At 38.3% G+C, this 22,226-nt stretch overlaps 1 protein-coding gene across 1 annotated transcript in view; it reads right to left on the bottom strand.

Moving 5' to 3' along the window:
- Positions 1–22,226, bottom strand: part of LOC150077008 (MAP/microtubule affinity-regulating kinase 3-like) — a 392,997-nt gene that overhangs the window by 148,001 nt on the left and 222,770 nt on the right. The window contains 1 exon segment of the mRNA XM_090386570.1: positions 16,321–16,512. Within this exon segment, the coding sequence (XP_090242696.1) occupies positions 16,321–16,512 (192 nt within the window).

The following is a 22,226-nucleotide window of genomic DNA, read 5'->3' as shown; positions in this document are numbered from 1 at the left end:
CGTGGACTAATGTTATTAGTGGAGTCCCCCAGGTTTCAAGTGTTGGGTCCAACATTGTTTTCTGTATTCGTTAATGATATTGACGATGGTATATCAGGCTTAATGTCCAAGTTTGCAGATGAACGAAGGTCGGTAGGGTTGTTAATGACAGTAATGACAGTACGCTGCTGCAACAGGATCTAGAAAAGTTGAGTAGATGAACTGAGGCGGCAAATGAAGTTTAACATTGACAAATGTAAAATACTGCATATGGGAAGCAGTAACCTCAGAGTAATGTATCAACTGTGTGGTACTACACTGGCAGAGGTAGAGAATGAAAAGGACTTGGAGGTAATTGTGCAGGCATATATGAATTTGTTTTCTGAACAGTGCAGACGGTCTGCAAGGGTAGCCTATGGTGTCTTGTCATTGATAAACAGGAAATTTTCTAGCAGATATAATAATGATTATCTCCTTGTATAAGGCAATGGTCAGGCCACACTTTGAGTACTGTATACAGGTCTGGATGACTCATTTTAAGAAGGATGTAGAGTTGTTGGAACAAGTACAGAGAAGGGCAACAAGTTTAGCGAATGGAACAAAGGGTTGCTCTTACAAAGAAAGGCTTAAGTTTTGCAAATTACAGTGTCTGGAGACTAGGCACTTGTGAGGTGATCTGACTGAGTTGTATAAAGCCTTGAATGGTTCGAGCATGCACAATGCTGATGGGATTATTCCTCTTGCTCAGAATAATTGCGTGAGATGGCATAAATTCAAATTGAGAAAAGAAAGTTGTAAGGTGGATGTTCGGAAGTTTTCCTTTAGTCAGCGGGTGGTTGATTGCTGGAACAAACTTCCATCTGTTGTTGCAGAGATTGATAGATTAAACAGATTCAAGGCAGAACTAGACATACATTTGGAGCAGGTGGATCAGTGAAATGAGGTGTTTTTTTTTTTTTTTTTTTTTTTTTGGCTGATGCTATATAAGCTTGCTTTCTTGCATCATGTGCCCTTGCTAATGCTAAAAAAGGATGTCAGAAGGATTTTGACAAATCTTGATGGTTAGAAAGCTTCAGGTCCTGATGCTATTTCTCCTCTTGTTCTCAAAACCTGTGCTACTGAACTTACTCCTGCTCTTTGCTGCCTTTTTTCACTTTCTTACTCTAAAGGTGTTTTTCCTTCTGCTTGAAAATTTGCTCATATTCAGGCAGTTCCTAAAAAGGGCAGCAAATCCCTCCCCTCCAATTATCATCCCATTGCAATTACTTCTATTCTTTCTAAAGTAATGAAGAAATCAAGTAACTGCTTACTCTTAAACTACCTAGAAACCTTCCGCCTGATCAACGATCGCCAGTTTTGATTCCATCAGTGTCGATCCACTGGTAATATTCTGGCTTATGTTACCCATTTATGGACAAATTCAATGGAAAAGTTCGGTGAAACACAAGCAGTTGCTCTTGACATCTCAAAGGCTTACGATCGTGTTTGACATGAAGGTCGTCTAAACAAGCTTTCATCTTGTAGTTTGCCGACTGTTTTTTGTAATTGGTTATCCAGTTTTCTCTCTGATCACACACTGAGGGTGATGGTAGATGGCTCTGTCTTCTAACTTCTCCACTAATGTTGGTGCCCCCCCAAGGTTCAGTTCTTTCCCCCACTATTTTCCTCTTTTATATTAATGACTCTCTTTCATTGACTGGAAATCCTATCCATAGTTTTGCCGATGATAGCACATTGCATTCACTTTCAATTCTGACAAACCTTGCCCTTCTCAATCTGCTTCGACTTCTCGAATATCTGCTACCAATTCCTTAAATGCCGATCTTCAGGTAATTCTCCAGTGGGGCAAAGACAACTTAGTTGATTTCAATCCTTCTTAAACGGAGTCTTGTCTTATATCTCGCAAAAAGGATTCTTCTGCTCCTATGCTTATCTTTGGCGACACTCTGATTTCTAGGCAAGATGATATATCTTGCCTAGAAATCTAGCGGCAACCCCCAAGGCAGAATGCGCTGGTCCCAAAGGAACTAGTAGTTGTTGGTGACTATTGTCAGGGAAACGGGGAACATGCTTTGTAAAAAGGATAGGTGGAACAGGACCAGGGTATGTCTGCCAGGGGCAAAGGTTGATGACGTAGAGCAGATATCATCTTTTAAGGGCACAAAAGGTGATATAGTTGTACATGTTGGCACTAATGATATCAAGAGTAGGAGACCGGCAGAATTGCTTAACAAGTAGAGGTTGCTGTTGAAAAAAAGCCGTGAAATAGGGTTGAATTTGAAAGCGTCTGCAATTCTGCCCAGACACGATAGGAGGGAGTATATGATGAGACCCTTGTCGATCAATTCAGCCCTGGAAAGACTGTGCAAGGCTCAAGGGGTAGAATTTTTTTCAGCCTGGACTGTACTTGTTAACAGGAGAGATTGCTTCTACAGGGATGGGATACACTTAAATAAAAAGGGGGCAAGAATATTTGCTGATGCTATCGAGGCAGTGTTAGGTGGGTAGGAAAACTGCTAGCTTGGGGGGAGACAAAGACGAATAGATTAACAGTAGCCACTGGCAGAGGTGAAAGAGATTCTTGCACTGCTTCTATTGGAATGAGCAGAAGCCTGAAAAACAAGATGCAGGATATTTCAGAGACTGCTGGGAGTCATTGCGGTACAAGTAAACACATGGGTTGTGTTAGGGTACCTAAGAATATAAATAGGTGCATGTATACTTGCGTGTACACCAATGCTAGGAGTTTAGTAAATAAATTTGATGAATTTGAGGTATTGCTCAAAACATCAAAGGCAGATATTGTTGGGATATCAGAGATGTGGTGTCACACAGATATAAGGAATGCAGAATTGGAATTTGGGGAGTACAACGTCTACAGAAAGGACAGACTGGATAGGAAGGGAGGAGGGGTTATGCTATTAGTTAAGAAATACATAAAATCCAAGGAAGTGAAGCCAGTGGACATCGCTGGACAGTGCCGTGTCAAGTCAGTTTGGTGTTACATAAGCATTGGGAGATCAAAATTGAGAGTAGGAGTGTGCTATAGGCCTAATGACTCTGATGAGTATAATAAGAAACTGTACAGGGAAATAGAGTTGGCCAGTAAATCAGAGAGTCTTATAATGGGAGATTTTAATTTCCCAGATATTGACTGGAATTTAGGGGCTGGTCACTCACACACAAGCAAGGCTTTTGTGGATTTATTGGATGATTGTTTTCTGCATCAGCATGTTCGGGAGGCAACTAGAGGGTGGAATACTCTTGATTTGATTATCAGCAGTGATTCTTCATGCATTAAGAATCTGCAGATAAATGACCCACTAGGTGGCAGTGATCACTGTGTGCTGAAGTGGGATTTACTCAAAGAGGTAACTACCATTAGGGGTAAAGGGAAGGGTTATTGATTTCGTAAAGGCGACTACGATGGACTGAGACAGTATTTAAATTCTATACAGTGGGACCGACTGATGATGTTACCAACAGCAAATTCAAAATGGGAAGCATTCAAAGAACTTATCTTGGAAGCTACTATGCTTTACATACCAACTAAGAAATATTGTTCAAGGTTTAGGCCTAAACGGATGTCAGATGAACTGATGAGGCATATGGCAGAGAAGAAACATGCATGGGATACATACAAATTAACACAGGACACAGAAGCCTATGATAGATTCAAGTTGATCTGTAACCAAGTTACAAAGGAGGTTAGGCAGGCGAAGGCAGATTACGAGAAATCTTTAGCAAGGGATGCAAAGAAAAAGAGCAAAGAGTTCTTTACTTATGTAAACTCTAGAAGGAAGGGGATGAATCAGATTGGTCCACTTGATATCGATGGGTCAACTGTTGATGATCCTGCTCAGGTAGCTAACAAACTAAATGAATATTTTGCATCGACATTCACACATGAGAAGTTATTTAGCGAGGGGAAAGCCAGAGGTCTATTCAACTCTAGCAGTAAGCTAGAGAATCTTGTAATAACTGAGAGTAAAGTGGAGGAGAAATTGATGAATATAAACACAAGAAAGGCACCCGGGGTGGATGGGACCTATCCAGTTATATTAAAGGAGGCAGCAGAGGAAGTAAGCAAACCCTTAGCCATAATTATGAGAGCTTCCTTGGACTCAGGGGAGGTACCCACAGACTGGAGATGTGCAAATGTCACCCCAATTCACAAAGGAGGATCAAAGGCTGACACAAGTAATTATAGACCTGTGAGTTTAACTTCTGTTCCAGGAAAATTAATGGAGGCACTAGTTAAAGAAGCACTGCAGGATCATTTAGACAAGACTTCAGTTATAGCTCGGACACAGCATGGTTTTGTTAAGGGGAAGTCTTGCCTGACCAATTTGATTGGATACTATGATGCAGTCACAAAGGAACTGGATGCAGGGAATAACTTTGATATTAGAAAGGCTTTTGATACTGTTGCACATGGAAGACTGCTGCACAAATTGGAGCAGTGTGACATTGAAGGCAAATTGCTGCTGTGGATAAAGGGGTGGCTGAGGGGGAGAAGACAGAGAGTGGTAATCAATGGACACTGCTCGTCGTGGACTAATGTTATTAGTGGAGTCCCTCAGGACTCGGTGTTGGGTCCATTATTGTTTTCTGTATTTATAAATGATATTGATGATGGTATATCACACTTAATGTCGAAGTTTGCAGACGATACAAAGGTAGGCATGGTTGTCAAGGACACTTCTGACACTATGCTGCTGCAACAGGATCTGGAAAGGTTGAGCAGATGGGCTGAGAGGTGGCAAATGAAGTTTAACATTGACAAATGTAAAGTACTACACATGGGAAACAGCAACCCCAGAGCAACGTATCAACTCTGTGGTACTACACTGACAGTGGTAGAGAATGAAAGGGACCTGGGGGTGGTTGTGTAGGCAGATATGAAGTTCTCTGAGTAGTGCAGATGGGCTGCAAGAGTAGCTCATGGTGTCTTATCAATGATATACAGGAATTTTTCTAGCAGGGATAAGGAGGTGATTATTCCCTTGTATAAGGCAATGGTCAGGCCACACCTAGAGTACTGTACACAGGTCTGGGGCCTCATTTCAAGAAGGATGTAGAGCTGCTGGAACGAGTACAGAGAAGGGCAATAAGATTAGTGAATGGAACAAAGGGTTGCTCTTACGAAGAAAGGCTTAAGTTTTGCAAATTAGTGTCTGGAGACTAGGCACCAGCGAGGTGATCTGATAGAGGTGTATAAAGCCTTGAATGGTTTGAGCATGCTCAATGCTGATGGGATTCTTCCTCTCGCTCAGAATAATCACCTGAGAGGGCATAAATTCAAATTGAGGAAAGACAGATGTAGGATAGATGTGCGGAAATTTGCCTTTAGCCAGCGGGTGGTTGGTTGGTGGAACAGACTTCCATCCCTTGTCGTGGAAGTTGATAGCCTAAATAAGTTTAAAGCTCAGCTGGACAGGTATTTTGAACGAACAGAGGGGTGAAGTGGAAGTGTTTTTTTTTTGTTTTTTTTTTTGGCTGATGCACATAAGCTTGCTTTCTTGCATGCATCAAATGCCTCTACTAATGCTAATCTATTTTGGGGGTTACCCTGACTTCTAATCTCTCTTGGCACAAGCACATTACATTACACATTACAAATTGCAGACACTTTCAAATTCAACCCTAACTCATGACTTTTTTTCAACATGGACCAGTACTTGTTAAGTAAATCTGTAGATCTCTTCTTCTTAATGTCATTAGTGCCAACATGTTGTATAATATCACCTTCTGTGCCTTTAAAAGATATCTGCTCTACAAAAAAAAGCAAAGCGAAAACTATGGAAAAACGATACATGAAGCGGTATGCAGTTTTTTGTCCTAACAAACATGGATTTTTTTTTTATGGCTATGTACAATATATTATTTTGCCAAAACATAAGTGAGACCTGCATGTTTCAAAGAGCCTTTTATTGACATAATATTTAATATCAAGTCAGCTCACCTAACTCGTTGCTGGAAACACCTGGTTCAACTCTCGCAAGATCGGTGGTCTTCTTCTTGAAAAGGTATGGTCACAAGAAAGTTTATTCCATTAAAGTTCAGTCCTTTGCCTTACAAAAATCTATTCTAAAATGTTTAAGTCCGAGTCTCCACACTCTTTTTCTTCTAACTGGCCATGGGTCCCTTCGTGCTAAACTTGCTATGTTTAATCTGTCTGATTCTCCCCTCTGTAACTGTCGCAGCCTAGAAGACTAATTCAGTCTTCTAGGCTGCGAGAGTTATATATAAAGCCATTGCCAGACGTGGACAAATCATCAGTAGTGCCCCAATTTCAGGAACTACTCCTATTCCAGCTCTACCTCTGGTCCAGACCAGCATCTCTATTGTCTCCATCTCGTGATACTACCACCATTTTTTAGTTCAAGTACCATCTTCACCACCATCTTTGACTTGTACAGTTGGTTAACAAACTTGTATGATGCCGAGTGACATCACTGTGTCTTCTTGACTTCTATTTCCTGCTAACCTCAGGCTGGTCCTGAGACGAGGTCATCTGCTGGCACCACCTTACACTGGTGCGGGATGATTTTTTTATTATTATTATTTTTTTTATTAACTTATTTTTATCTTTATTTTTACTGAATTTAATTTTAATTTTATTTTATTTACTTATTTTTACCTTTAATTTTTCTGATTTCTATTAATTTACTGTTAAATTTAATTTTATTTGCTCATATTTTGAATGATTTCAACATTCAGTATATGACACTCGAGGTTTGCTGCGGTTCGCACTAGCTGTGGCCTGCCTCCTCACGGCGTAGACAGGTATCAGGATGCACCACCCTGGTGCTTGTTGCTTCCTGATAGCAAAGCAGCCAGAAACAACTAAACATAACAAACACATACACGGCACAAACATAGCATTACACACATTGTTGGCCTTCCTGCAGAGTTTTTGTGACATCACAGTGTAACACGGCAGAGTTGAACTAGCATTTGGGAGCCACCTTACATAAGATACTATACATGTCTACATTTCAGTTCACCTTTTCTCTTAATTACATATATCCTCATCAATAGATGTTTAACTGTTTTTGATAACAGGAAGCAGTACTTTGGTATATTCCTTTTTCAACTGGCTAATCAGAGGCCAATTCAGCTATTGATTATGGGCAGTGTTAGCATGGCCTGAATTGATACCCCAGTTAATCATAAATGAACTGGGATAGCAATGTGCTAACTAACATGCTCAAGGTGCTGACCTTAACTGAATGTTCAATGGAGTTATGGTCAGCACTTTAGACAGGTCAATGAAGCTTTTGCATGTCCATGTTTCCAAACCAAGTCCCTGCAGGCTGTGCAGTATAACACGGTGCACTGTCACACTGAAAAAAAAAAAAAAGGGTTTCCTCATTCTCTTATCACAGTCTAAGAAGAGCAGAACTGTCAAGAATACATGGCATTAACTGCTCCAGGAACAATGACCAACAATCCATTCTCAAACCATAAGAAACAATTCCAGGTGATAACAGCACCTCTGCCAAACTTCAACTGGGAAGAACACACACTGATAAACAATATTCTCTAGGCATCCACTGACCTAAACACTACCATCAGATCAGAAAACTATATACTGTGAGTCATCACTCCATATGATGGGTGGCATCAAGCAGAGCATGTACGTGCACTACCCATCATAACTGATGGTGCACGTGCACCAGGCAAGATAACGCTGTGTATTGTGTGCTGTGGTTATTCTATAGAACCGATGTACACTCCCTACATATTGTACATTTGCTAATATCAGTTCCTGTGGACTCTACAAACTCCTGGTCGACAGTATTCAATGAGGGATGATGGGGACTACATATCACTCTTTGAACACCCGCCAGTCTCTATTGATCAAATTCTTGATTTCAGTAGTCCACTCATTTCCTAGCTGTAGGTAACACCCATGTTTTTCATTTGGTAATTATGTCAGCCACTGTTGATCTAGGGTGGAGGTTTTACTGCATGCAACGAACAGAACAGACTGATTGTTGAAAATGGCACTGCATGATAACTCCTTGAGGTCACTAATGGCTCCCCCATCTACTCTATTTCACTAGTTGCTTACTTCTAGGGTGCCTCCATAGCCAGGTGGGCAGGAGCAGCAGTGCGTAGCATGCTCTTCTTGATTAGACCGGGGTTCGAGCCCATGACCACCAAATACGGAGAATGGGGAAAGGTCAGGGAATGACCACCGCATATTCCCGGAGCAATATGGCCTTAGTTGCTAATGCTCCTAAAACAAACAAACCAACAACAACAAACAGCTTACTTCTAGCATGAACACAATTGTTTTTATACATATTTCTCAAATGATACCTTTGGCAATATACTGTACATGGTAAAAAGCATTTGGATGGTTGGACACACATGCAAGCATAAACACATTTGCAAAATGAAGGATTTTAATTCAAACATTAAATATAAAGAATTTCATCTTTGCATATATGACAGCCTCACCCATCAAGGCATATTTTTACCAATTTCAAGTGTCAGTTGGAATTTGCCTCTATTTCTTCTGCAAATTCATCCTGCAGGTTCACAATGTTTCAGAGGAGCTGTGCACCACCAATTATGATGGATGGCATGTGCACCAGGCAAGATAACACTGTACATTGTGTGCTGTGGTTATTCTATAGAACCGATGTATACTCCCTACATATTGTCCTTTTGCTAATATCATTCAATGGAGTTAAGGTATGGGATCTGAGCTGGCCAGTCTAAATTTCTGACATTATCACCCACAGACCTACCCTAGGTGATCCTCACTGTATGACACGAAGCATTGTGCTGATACTGACAGGGTCTGATTCCATAGAACTGCCATAGCATAAGTGATAGTACTACTATGCTAGGAGTAACTGCACAGTTTGCTGGAAGTGTAGTTTGCTGGTCAGTGTAGATAGCTTGCTGGGATAGCTTGTGAGGTTCTGATAAGGATATACACAAATTGTATTATCAAGGACAAAGAAGTGATTAAGACTGCATTTGGAATACTATGTAAAAAAAAAATATCAAGCTTCTTGAAAAGGTCCAAAGATAGATGTGCATTTCGCTGGAATTCACAACAATTCCACTGTATGAATTTAGCCATTACTTGGGCTTGGTGGATCTGTCGGTCAGCTTCCGACGTGCTGAGGGTTTACTTTTTTCAGCCTTGGATTTACCTTTTTTTTTTGGAAGTATGGCTCTGTCTTGTGTCCATTTCTTCCTATGCAAAGAGTTCCAAGATTGTTTCGTCAGGCACTTCCTTGGTTTTGACATCCATTTTTTTCTTGTACTGATGTTGGTTGGGTTTTCTGTTCTGTTACTTTATCGCTCGATTTTTGTAGTGCTGGAGCACAAGGTGTTGGCAGTGGAGTGGAAGATGACTTGAGTTTTCTGAACTCAGTAAATAGTGGGCTATGGGTGTAAATGACTCTTTCAGTGGTACAGTCATTTCGGTTCAATTCCCAATAGAATATTTTTTGGTAACCTTTTCAGCATATGTTGCCTTATTGCTATTCACTGGATTAACTGCTTTTCTGACCTCCTGGCATGAGATGTTCAACTCTGCCTTTAGTGTCTGTATTTTTTTTTTCTTCCTTCCACCTCTGGCATGCTCAAGAATATGTAGGGTGCTTTGCCTTGGAAATTAATGCAGGTTGGTTTTGTGGCTTTGCATGATGTGATTTCTTGGTCCTTTGAACCACAGAAAGCGCACAAGCAAGAGCACCACGGCAGGCCATTTGTGAATATCCATATTTCTGGCACTTAAAGCACTTTAACAGGTTTGGAACCTATGGGTGTACTGTGCAGTTCAGATAACCAGCTTTAATCTCATTTTTAGATGATATTAGCGTATTAAAAGTAATGATGAGGTTTCTAGTTAGCACTAGATTCTCATCCCTATGTACAAACATTCTCTTTACAGTTGTCACTCCTTGCAGTTTCACTTCTAAACAGATTGCCTCTTCAGACACCTTTAAGTAGATCCCATTCAGAGATCATGCTTTAGGATGAATTAAGTGGGGTGTTACTGTAATTTCCATTCCATTTCCACTTATTTGTATTACATTTATTACATTTATTACACACAATTATTACATTTATATACAAAACTTACAAAATATATATACAATTTTATATGCATTAATGTTCTCGTTATACATATATAAAATACTATATTATATATGACCTCCTGGTGTATTGCAAACGTGTATCCCAGAATCAAGGGTGGCTCCTAGGCAAAAGCCCATCTCCACCTAGTTCATCTGTACTGCCGCAGAACCTCTACGAAGTTGGCCTAAAAACATGTGTGCGGTATTATACCACTGCCAATACAAGGCAGTTGCTACCTGGTGCCCTTCTCTAGGCTCGGGTTTACATTATCTGTTTGTGCCGAATGCACAAGTCCCACACCCACCGGAGGTAGTGCAATACCGGTGGATGCCTATCTCACTTCCAGATTACCCTGACCTTGGAGCGGGTGAATAATTAAATAAAATGAAATAATAAATGAATGAAAAGTGAATCACTAGTAGAGAAAATTCCACAAATTATCCTCAGTACCACCAAGAAACAGTAATTATTATATAAACAGATATATACAACACTTGTTTTAAATGTAATCAGTCTCAGAATTCCAGAGAATCTAGAAAACAATACATAATCAGTTTACATACAATGGACTATGTTTAACTACAGAAATACTCTTCAAAGAAAGACCACCTCCACATTTAATTAACAGCACTATCTAGTCTTTCTGCTAGAACTTCAAACCTGCTGACATCTTGTCAATAGCAATTGACCAATCACCATTAAATCACCACTGATTAACATAAATCAACACAATAACAATTGACAAAAATCAACACAATAACAATTGACAAAAATCAACACAATAACAATTGACAAAAATCAACACAATAACAATTGACAAAAATCAACACAATAACAATTGACAAAAATCTTCTGTTTCCACATTAACCTTTTGTCTTTTTGTAAAGTCAATTTCTAGGAGAAGCTGAAGTTCTTAGCTGAATCCTCGATGTAAAGACAGTTCTCAAGAAAGTTCACAGAGCTGTAAAGTTATCATGATCTTCAACTAGGATAATTACATTGGTCTCCAATAGATTTGGAACCACAGACATTAAATCCACTCTAGGTTGAGAGTACAATGGACAGTTCAAAAGTACATGAATCCACTATTTACAAGGCTTGGAATAACATCCCAGTCAGTTAGAATGTAATCTGTTTTGACCATGGTAAGAGTGACATCTACGTTGGATATGCCATTCACAGTGGAGAATGTGAACGGCTTGTGAAGCAAGTTTTGCACACTCAACTGTAGGACAAAATTAAATCTCAAGGGCTAATCCTCTATGGTTGGTAAAACCGATGGGCCAGAAGCTGGATTTGGCATTTAGATCCGCTATTATTATAAGATTTATAGAGATAAAATTAGTACATATATTGTCCAAATGAAAGAGTCAATTGTACATCCTCAGTTGGCAGACAGTAAACAGACACAATATAAAAACTTTGAAAGATGTGGAGATCATTAAATAGGTCACAGTGTCCGTATACAGATCTGTAATGTTGGTAACCACCAGATCATTATTTAAAATAACTATTGCACTTTTTGGAGGTTTGTCAAGCGAATGAATAATTCTTGCTGAGGTTGGAAAACCTACAACTTTATAGGCCCCACCTCCTACCTGCAAGGGATGGAAGGGTTCCTGTATGCAAATAATTTCAAAGTTATTTTCAAATGCTGCTATTCTAATCTCATCCATTGCCACTCATGAGCATTGACCATTTATCTGAAGAACTTTTACACCCTCATGCTGTACCGCTTTCAAGTATTCTGAACACTTAGCATCCCTTACAGAATGATTATAATCTCTACCACGTCTCTTACAGTTGATACATTTTGGAGAATCTTCTTTATGGGGACACTCTCCATAGACACATGACCACCCTCTGCATAGTGTCCACAAGAAACTGCCTTATGGGATCAAAATTGGGCCCCAAAATACCCCAAACAACGGAAACATTTGCTTACAATCGTAAACCTGCAGAACCTGTGTTATGTGAATCCAAGATAGATTCTATCACTCTCCAGAATATACTTCATCATACGAGGACTAAATCTGATCACCCAATTAACCACTTTTGAACCTGATCCATAAATAAATATGAAAGACACCTTGTCTTTAACTTCATTCTGTGAGAATTCAAAATCTTTTAAGTTTTTAATGAAAAGATCTTCAAGTATATCCTCCTTAACATAATCACGAGGGACACCATATATTAACACTGTTGGATCTGATAACTGAGATTTCTCCATTGTAAGACCTATCTCTTTCAAGGCAGGAGCAGAAGAGATCCTATTCGCATCTGCCGAATTTGTGGTCTCCACAAAGATGGTCTCCTTTATTCCTAAGGAGAATAATACCTTTCACTTTCATCTCCTTGTGGTCACGCTTAATGACTTGAGTCACTTTCTGCTTTATGTTCTGACTCGAACTCAAGGAAGAATCTTCAGTGGGCATGAGAATAACCAGATTCTGAGGATTAGGTACACCTCTAGGAACTGATAAGGATCTATCCCGACTAGCACTGCCAGTCCCCTCTTTGGATCTTGGTTTATTCTTGATGTCCACAGATCAGTCAACTTGAGATCCTGCCACACTATCTGCACATGACTTCTTATGAAATTCAATCTGGCAATCTAAAATTTGATTTATCTGACAAGCACTCTCCTCCAGATCCCTGGCTCATACCTTGAGGTGCTCATTGTCCACGACTAAAGTTGTTGTCACTGCCTCCAAGTAAGCCCAGAGACCAAAAATTCTAATGGATGCTTTTACTTGACTCTTTAGACATTATTTCTCCTAAAGCCCTTCTTATCTTAGCCAATGCCACATACACCTCAGAGGAATTTAATAATCCTCCTAGGTTTAAACCATCTATAAAAGAAATCCTATGGTCCTCCCTACTACAAACAGTAATTATATTATCTCCTACACCACTTGGGGAATCAAAAACTCCATAACCCTCACCCTTCTTGGCTGTACTTGCTTGAACTACTTTAACAAGAGTCGGGTGGTTCATATCTTCATCATCCAAGGTCATAATTTTTTCCATATTTGTTTTATCAAGTTTTGGTTTGTCTTTTTCCCTTATTATAATAGTTTTAGGGGTCTTTGATTTCCTTTTACCTTTATTGCTTACTGGTGTCCAAGAAGATTCTTTCTTGAGAGACACCTGTCTTGTTACGAAATCCACAGAGGAAGAATATGCTTCAAATTGCTGGGACCAAGTAATATTTCTGTCTTCTTCTGACATTATGTTATTTAGAAAAGTAATCTAGACAACAAATGAAGATTTCACCAGGGCAGGTTTTCAGATCTCAGCCCCTAATGGACAGGAGGTGCCACAAAATTATGAACCAAATAAGTAATTTCAAGATTGGCAATCCCCCAATAGATGTTGCTCGGAGGAGCTCTTTAGAGTTTGTTTGTTTGTTTGTTATTTGGTTTTTAAGAGCATTAGCAACTAAGGACATATTGCTCCGGGATATGCGGTGGGCATTCCCTGACCTTTCCGCATCCTCCGTATTCCGTGGTGATGGGCTTGAACCCCGGTCTAATCAAGAAGCGTGTGCTACGCACTGCTGCTCCTTCCCACCTGGCTACGGAGGCGCCCGCTCTTCAGAGTGCTTATCACATTTGGTTTCTATATGGATATTCCCAGAACGCAGCCGTTTTACAGATTTTTCGAGGAGCCTGCCAATTCTTCCAAACCCTTCTGAATAAAGAAGGGCGACATTTTCCTTATAGGTTTCTCTCTGATGGAATGGAGTATCAGGTATCTAGGCATTAGAACTGAAGTAGGCCTTGGGCCTCTTTGCTGAGGTGGTGTCATCTGTAGTGTCTTTAGCTTCTGGTAGGAATAGTGTTGTGGTCCCAGAAGATCTATCCCGACTGGCACTGCCAGTCCCCTCTTTGGATCTTGATTTATTCTTGATGTCCACAAGAAAGTTGAGTAGTATCAGGATTCATGAGTTGTTTAGTTTGGTTCAGTACCCGGGCTTCCCACCCACCATGGAGCACAAATGGGATGCCCACTATCCAGCAAGCAATAGATGCACTCAGGTATGGGATGCCAGGGCTACTCAGACACTATTATCCATACCACTGTCAACCTGAATACTGTCCCTCAGACCATAAGGGTAGGGACATGGCATTGACGCGGCTGACCCTTGCAGGAGAATCCACTAGCCGATTGATCCTGGGCGATCCATTGAGGGCTACCCATTTTGTCAAAGCAGAAGCCAAAGTGGTGTGTTGAAGGTGGGGCCCCACCCAACCACCAGGATCTGCCTGAATTTCCAAGGGTGCACGGCAAACATGCTGGATTCCTATGATGTTAGTCTGGAACCTGTGGGCATTGGATCCCAGTGATGCTAATCTGGAAGACCAGCAGCATCACTGGGAGGTCCCCTCACCACATACAGGTGCCTATGTCAAGAGGCAATATAGTGGACAACAAGACCAACTTTTCTCTTATCAGTGATGCAAAACCATCACAGCATGCCAATTCTTGGGGTCTTTATCGCACATTATGTCTATATAATGTATGTGTTCATACATAGCCTGATTTGCACATAATGTAGAAGTTATAAATCCTGGGCAGCTTATGGAGAGAAAACCTTGCTATTTCTGTTGGAGATTGGCTAAACTACAGTCACAATTGAAAATGCCTTTAAGAAATTCAACAGTCTCTGATGGGATGAGATTCCACAATGACACAGGGATTGGTGTCAGCTCTTTACAGTTCAGTTTTTAATATTTATCTATTTGTTTATTAAATATATTTATCTATTTAACATATCTGTTGTGTCAACTCATAAAAGCATCATGGTACAGCACCCCCAAAGTGCAATAAGTGGTCACTATACAAGTGATATTAAAGTAAAGGCATATGAAACAGACTGCTCCATTGTCAGCACAATTACTGAACTCTAGACTATTACCATCGATTATTAAAAAAAAAAAAAAAATTTAATAGTTACACTTTTTTTTTTTTTTTGCTTGCACTGAAGTTAGTTTATGTACGAAGAATAAACTTTTTAAAAAATTTTCGGTTTTGTTCTAATTTACAGTGCTCAGCCCAAAAGTAAGTGTTTTCTTTCAGTTATGAAGTCTAGACTTATGTTTTAGCTATTATTTACTAATTCTTGGAGAGCTGAGGATTTTGGAATGTTATATCTCAACATTCTGAAACTTATAGCACACTGAACAGGCCTCTAAAATATAGGCAGCAGCAAACATATTAATGATACTGGTTTAGGCATTTCAAGTTTGATTTCTAAACGTGCCAATGATACAAAGGTGGGCAGAGTTATTAATGACAGTAATCAGCGTATGCTATTTCAAGAAGAAAATGGCAACTGAAGTCTAACAGTGATAAATACAAAGTAGTGCATTTAGGTAGCAGTAATACTGGAATAATACCATTTGGGTGGTACCAAACTCAAGGTAGTGGAATATGAAAAACATAGGCAGTAACTGCACAGTCAAACATGAATTCTCTAAGTAGTGCAAACAAGCTGCTACAACAGCCCTCTGGGTTTTGTCAATGATGTACATGAACTTTGCCAGCAGGGACAATGAGGTGATTATCCCATTGTATAAAGCAATGGCTAGGCCACATTCTCGAATACTACATGCAGGTTTGGAAACCTCATTTTAGAAAGAGCATAGATCTGTTGGAAAGGGTGCAGAGAAAAGCAACAGGATTAGTTAGGGGGACAAAAGGATAACCTCACCAAAAACAATGGGTTCTGTAAATTGTAGTCTCTAAAAACTAGGCATGCGTGCATAACAGCTTTGAAGTATATAAGACTTTAAAATCATTTAGTAAACTAAATGCTGATGGTATTGTTACTTTTTCTTGTATTTTAAAGTAACTTTCCAAACAACATAAATAAAAATAAGACAAGAATAGCTACAGAACAAATGTGCAGAAATTTGTGTTCAGACAGAGTAATCAATTTCTAGAATAAACTTTCACCTAATACTGTGGAGATGGGTAGTTTGAATAACTTTAAGGAAGGCTTGGACAAATTATTGGAAGGAATGGGGAATCTTTTTTTTTAGGCTGGTGCTGTGTAAGCTTTTTTCCTTGTATCATGTTGCCAATGCCAATACTAACTTCACTTGAAGAAGCTACCAAAATTTCTCTATAATCATCCTGCATTTCTACAACAATTCTTATTTTAAAGAAACTTTCCAATTGTTTAATATTAGATTTTCCAAAGTTTGGTACAATGATAATTACCTGAGTTGGTTTCAGGAGGCTGTATAGCTGGCCCAGATTTAACAGACCGGGGGGCAGAAGGCAGTGTCGGAGATCCCACAGTAGATGTGACTGAAGGAACTTCCCTTATATTGGATGTATCAAGTGTATTCTGCCTCTTGAAAGATGATGGGGCTGCAGTAGGCCCATTAGTTACTGAATTTTGATTGTTACCTAATAAAATTAAATACAAAAAATTTGAAAATTAATTTTTTTTTTTTTTTTTTTTTTTTAAACTTCAATATCAGCCATTGAAACAGTCATTTAGTATTACTGTCATTTCTTAAAAAATATGGTTACAGCTTTCAACCATTGCAACTTTTTGCATGTGTGCGTATATGTCAGGACATAAGACAGTCAAAATCCCAGCATTAATAGTACCACATGATTCCATTTAGCCACTGTTCTGCAATACAAAATTCAAATACAGCTGTTCATCAAATGAAGCTTAAAAAAATTTAAACTTTTGTAATTTTAATAGTGTAACAGTTTATTATTTTAACAATGCTATCAATTCAAAATACTGAAAAAGGCCTCTCTACCTTCCTAACGAAAAAAAACAAACAAAAAAAAAAAAACAATAATAAATAAATAAATATTCTTTGAAAACTGACTATCAGAAGTTCAAAACCAATCACAAATTTTGGGAAAAAATTCTAAATAATGAGAAAGAAAACAGGTTTTGACAGGTTTTTATCTTGTAAAAAATAGATTTTAACTAACATTTTACGTTCAAAACTGCCTCTGTTTTATTTTGTCCTTTGGGCTAAAACAGCTGAATTGTGAATTCAAAAATGGGAAAAAGTTTTTGCATTCTGTAGAATCTTATTTTTTTAATTAATTTTGACCAATCTTAATACTCTTAACATATAAGCTTAATAGATACATATTAACAGATCCATAGTTAATTACTAGCACTGTTCTAATTAAAAAATAATAAACAAAAAATAATTTTTTGTACCATTGGAGCAAAATGTTGCAGATTCTAAAGGAAATTGATCTGCTGATTTCAAAAATACCAAAATTATGTCTCTAATACATCTCCATCAAAAGATATACTGAAATTTTTGTAACTTAATCAATGCTCAATTCAAATATTGTACTATAATACATATGCTATCTTAAAAATGAGTCATTCATTTTAAAATACTTCAATCAAACATGTTTTATATACATTCTATTTCCTTTGGAATGTATGTCACTCAGAGAGTTTCCCTCTTAAGAAAACAGCAGTATCCCAGGAACCTTGGTACTGTTTTTCTATCATGGATGTCCTGATTAAAGTGTTCCCCCTTGCTCATCATTTACATGTTGAGGGAAAAACTCATCAAATGTTGAGGGAATAAACTGAGATGAGAATGAAGATGAATTTTCAGACATCCAGTACTTTCATCTTTCCTTTTTTCAAGAAATTTGTGTGCAACAGTTTTAAATGATTATCATGCTGCTAGTTTAGCATCCTGCAGTTTTTCAAGTACATTGTCTTTGAGGAGTTTATTTTTTTCCAGTTTTGCATCCATTAAATTGGAACACTTTATACCCTATAGTTTTTTTTCAAGTACATGTCTTTGAGGAGTTTCTTTATTTGAGAGGCCCAATGAAAACTATGAAAAAAGGTGTCAGAATGACAGATTCTAAAGCTGTTGACAGCAGATCAAAAACATACAGAGTTGTCAAATCAAGTGAACATCTGCATTGTTTCAAGAAGATCCAGCAAATTTCCTTGCAAGGTTTCTGACCATGTATGAGATGTGGGTCTACTGCTTCCAGTCAGAGACAAAAGAACAGTCCAAACTGTGTAAACACAGCTCTCCTCCCCCTCCAAAGATAGCAAAGTCAATTCCTTCTGTTGGTAAGGTGATAGCATCAGTTTTTTGGGATGCTGGTGGAGTGTTGCTTGTGAATTACTTTCTAAAAGGCCAGAAAGTTACAGGGCATATCATGCAGACTAGAGAGGTGTTTGCATCAAAATATCAAAGAAACACACCAGATAAACTCAGCAAAGGAGTCTTGTTCCCCCAGGACAGTGTGCCTGCCTCTATCACTGCCATGGCTGCACTGCATAATTGCAGCTTTGAAATCTTGGACCATCCCCATATTCAGGAGATCTATCACTACTGGACTTTCACCTATTTTGAAAAAAACATAGGCAAATTTGAAAAAAAATACTTGACTGGCATCCATTTTTCTACTGACAGTGACGTTACAACTGCAGTGAATGCATTCCTGGAAGCTCAAGAGAAAACTTTCATCACAGCTGGAATCAACACATTGCAACATGGTGGCAAAAAGTGTACTGACTCCAAAGAGGACTATGTTGAAAAGTAACATGTTACATGACTCTCAAATAAACTTTTTGTACTCAGGCCACAAACTTTTCAAATGCCCCTTATATTAAAAATATCTGATAAAGTTTCCTTTTTTTTTTTTTTTTTTTTTTTTGTGCATCCAATATTTCTGTCATACAGCAATAGCAATCAATGTGGTTTCATAGTTACATAGTTTTTATCATAGTGCCACATCAAACACCAAAAGGCCTAATTTTAATTTTCCCAGTTGGCCACATTCTCAGATTTGTGCTGCATGTAATGTAACACATATGTGGAGCCCAAATTTTAACCTAATCACCAATCTTTCAATCAAAGTACAACAAATGTGCATGTTTAGTAATACTGTTGATTTTTTTCCTACAAGTTTTTGTTATAAACTGTCCACGCACATAGCAGAAATTAGTATTAGTAGCGGTAAATGATGCAGGAAAGGAAGCTTATAAAACATCAGTAAAAAAAAAAAAAAAAAAAAAAATCACCTTTCCACATCACCTGTGTTCAACCCCACCAATAGTTTGTCTAGTTCTTCTTTGAATTTTTTCACACTACCCAATTCCATGAAAACAGATGAAAGTTTGTTTCAAATCTACTACTAGCTGAAACCTACTAGCTGAAGGCAAATTTCTGCACATTCAACCTACAAACATCCCTCTTCAATTTGAATTTATGTCACCTCTCGTGTGTAATCTGAGCAGGAGGAAAAATGCACTAAGCTTGCCTTTCTCTGCACCTGTTCCAGCAGATCCACATCCTTCCTAAAATGAGGCCTCTAGACCTGTATGCAGTACTCAAGATGCAGCCTAACCATTACGTTATACAAAAGGATGATCACCTCCTTAATCCTGCTAGCAAAATTCCTGTATATCACTGACAAAACCCCATGAGCTGGCCTGGCAGCCTATCTGCACTGCTCAGAAAACTTTATATCCGACCGCACAATTACCTCACGCATTTTTCATTTTCCATCACATAATTGGTATGTTAATCTGGGATTATTGCTACCCATATGCAGTACCTTGCATTTTTCAATTAAATGTAAATTAGTTATATCAAGCTTAAAATCAATTAGACATAAACCTGATATAACTATCAGGCTTAATGTCTAATTAAGCCTGATCTCCATCTCCATCAATATCATTAATAAATATATAAAATACAATGGGCCTAATACTGATCATTGGGGGATCCCCCTAATAACTTTAGTCTACAAAGAGCAGTGTTGATTGATAATTAGACAAGACTGTTCCTTGAAAAATCCATGGTGATTACAGTATAATTGCATGATTTTCCAAATGGTCCTGCATTACTTCTTTAACCAGTGACTCCATTATTTTCCCTGAAACAGAAGTTAAGCTAACAGGTCTGTAATTACTCATGTGACCCTTTTACCCCCTTTGTGAATTGGAATACATTTGCTTATCTCCATTCCCAAGGGATCTGTCCTGAATCGAAGGATCATCTCATAATTATTGCTAGGGTCTGCTTACCTCCTTTGCTGCATCCCTTAATATAGTTGGATAGACCTCACTGTCAGGATGATTTAGACACTTCCTTTGGTTTTGCTTAATATGCAATAGATATGCAGATAAACTTTACACATACTTTCACTACAACTACCTTTCCATTACTGAATGAGAGGGGGGGGCAGAGAGACAAGTTTGTGTCAATCCTCCAACATTACTGCCATCTATGAACACATGCAATCATTATTATTTGCTGGTAATTGTAGAAACATATACATGTTATGTGTAAACACAAAAAGTTGTATATGTAGAAAAAACTATACACATCTACATGTGAAATTAGGAATTTTTTCAGAATCTATGCATAAAAATTGCCAAAAAAAAACAAAAAAAAAAAAAAACATATTAGTTGATATAAAAATCATGTTGGACACTGTAGTTAATTGGTCCATTAGGTAAATATTCATCAGTCAAACGTATATCTAATACCTGAACAAATGTCCTCAAATTATGTATGCTCAGACTAAAGTTATTATAAAGCTAAAGTCAAGGTTAAGCTCTCTTGTAGCCAATAATATGTTGAGTCTGCAGTGAGGACATGGTTCTAGGGAGTTAAAGTGAGGGATTAGATATTCTTATCATATGACAATTTTGGACCTGGTTCTAGGATACTACGGATTTGGGCAGAGGTTCAAAACTTTTATACCTTAAGCCAGCTTAAAATTTTTCATAAATTTCAAACACTCCCTAAATTTCAGAATAAGTGAAAAAGAAAAAAAAAAAAAACTTTTATAAATTAATATATACTTCTATGCATTTAAACTCAAATAAATAAGATATAAATAATTGAAATAAACAAAAATGCCTCATACCTGGATTAGTGGGAAGGTGTGTCCATATCTCATTAAAAAAGTGCTTCGTGAAAACAACAAGCACCCCCCCCCCCAAAATCAAGTGTTCCCCACATTTTGGGAACCTCTCACTCAATTAGAGGTTAGCACCTGCTTTGCCACTATTCTTTGAGAATGTCTTAACCCATGGAGGTGGATTAAGGATTATGTTAGAAAGGGATGAGGGAGTTTGTTACTATTTTTCAGCCTATTTATTATTATTTTTATTTATTGTTTATTCTAAAATCCTGCTTTTGATAATATGAATTTGGTTATTATCTATTTTCATTAATATTAATATTACTGGGTATGCATATAATGGGAGCTTCTTTATAAGGTCTGCATTTGTGCTACTTATCAGTAGTTAATAGTCTTACATATGAAAAGAGACAATCTTATATACAGGGTAATTCAAAAAGGACTTTACAACTTCGAAAGTGTATAGAAATTTATTCAGGAGACATATAATTTATTGAACTGTCATATTGTAAAAATATCAAGTTTTACCTAAAACAGTCATTTTGGCTCGATGTGACTGCCATTGGTGATACGGCAGACATCCCATCTGAACTCAATTCCTCCCAAACGCAACGTAACATATCCGGCATAACTTCTGCAACAGTGGCGGAGATTTTAGTTTTCAGCTCGGCAAGGTTGGTAAGTAAGGATAGAACAAACACTATCTTTAATGAAATCCCATAGAAAAAAAAAAGTCTAGAGGCGTCAAATCTGGGGAACAAGGTGTACATGTTAACGTCCCTGCTCGACCAATCCACTGACCTGTGAAACAGTTATTGAGGAATTCCCTTACCTCCGTCAGGTAGTAAGGAGGTGCGCCATCTTACTGAAAGTGAAAGCGTCCTTCGTGGTCATCTTCATCGAGTATCTTCATAAGGGAATTCCTCAATAATCGTTTCCCAGGTTGGTGGATTGGTTGAGCAGGGCCATTAGCATGGCCACCCCCATTCCCCAGATTTGACACCTCTAGACTTTTTTCTATGGGGTTTCATTAAAGATTGAGTGTTTATTCCATCCTTACCTACCAATCTTGCCAAGCTCAAAAGTAAAATCACCACCGCAGTTACAGAAGTTAAGCCAGACATGTTACGTCACGTTTGGAATTGAGAGATTGAAATCGCGTTCTGAAATCGAGTTCAGATGGGATGTCTACGTATCACCAATGGCAGTCACATCAAATCAAAATG

This window comes from Mastigoproctus giganteus, chromosome 12 (assembly GCF_048544385.1).
Source record: "Mastigoproctus giganteus isolate SK-2022 chromosome 12, ASM4854438v1, whole genome shotgun sequence".
Lineage (NCBI taxonomy): Eukaryota > Metazoa > Arthropoda > Arachnida > Uropygi > Thelyphonidae > Mastigoproctus > Mastigoproctus giganteus.
This window is presented reverse-complemented; position numbering and strand designations above follow the sequence as displayed.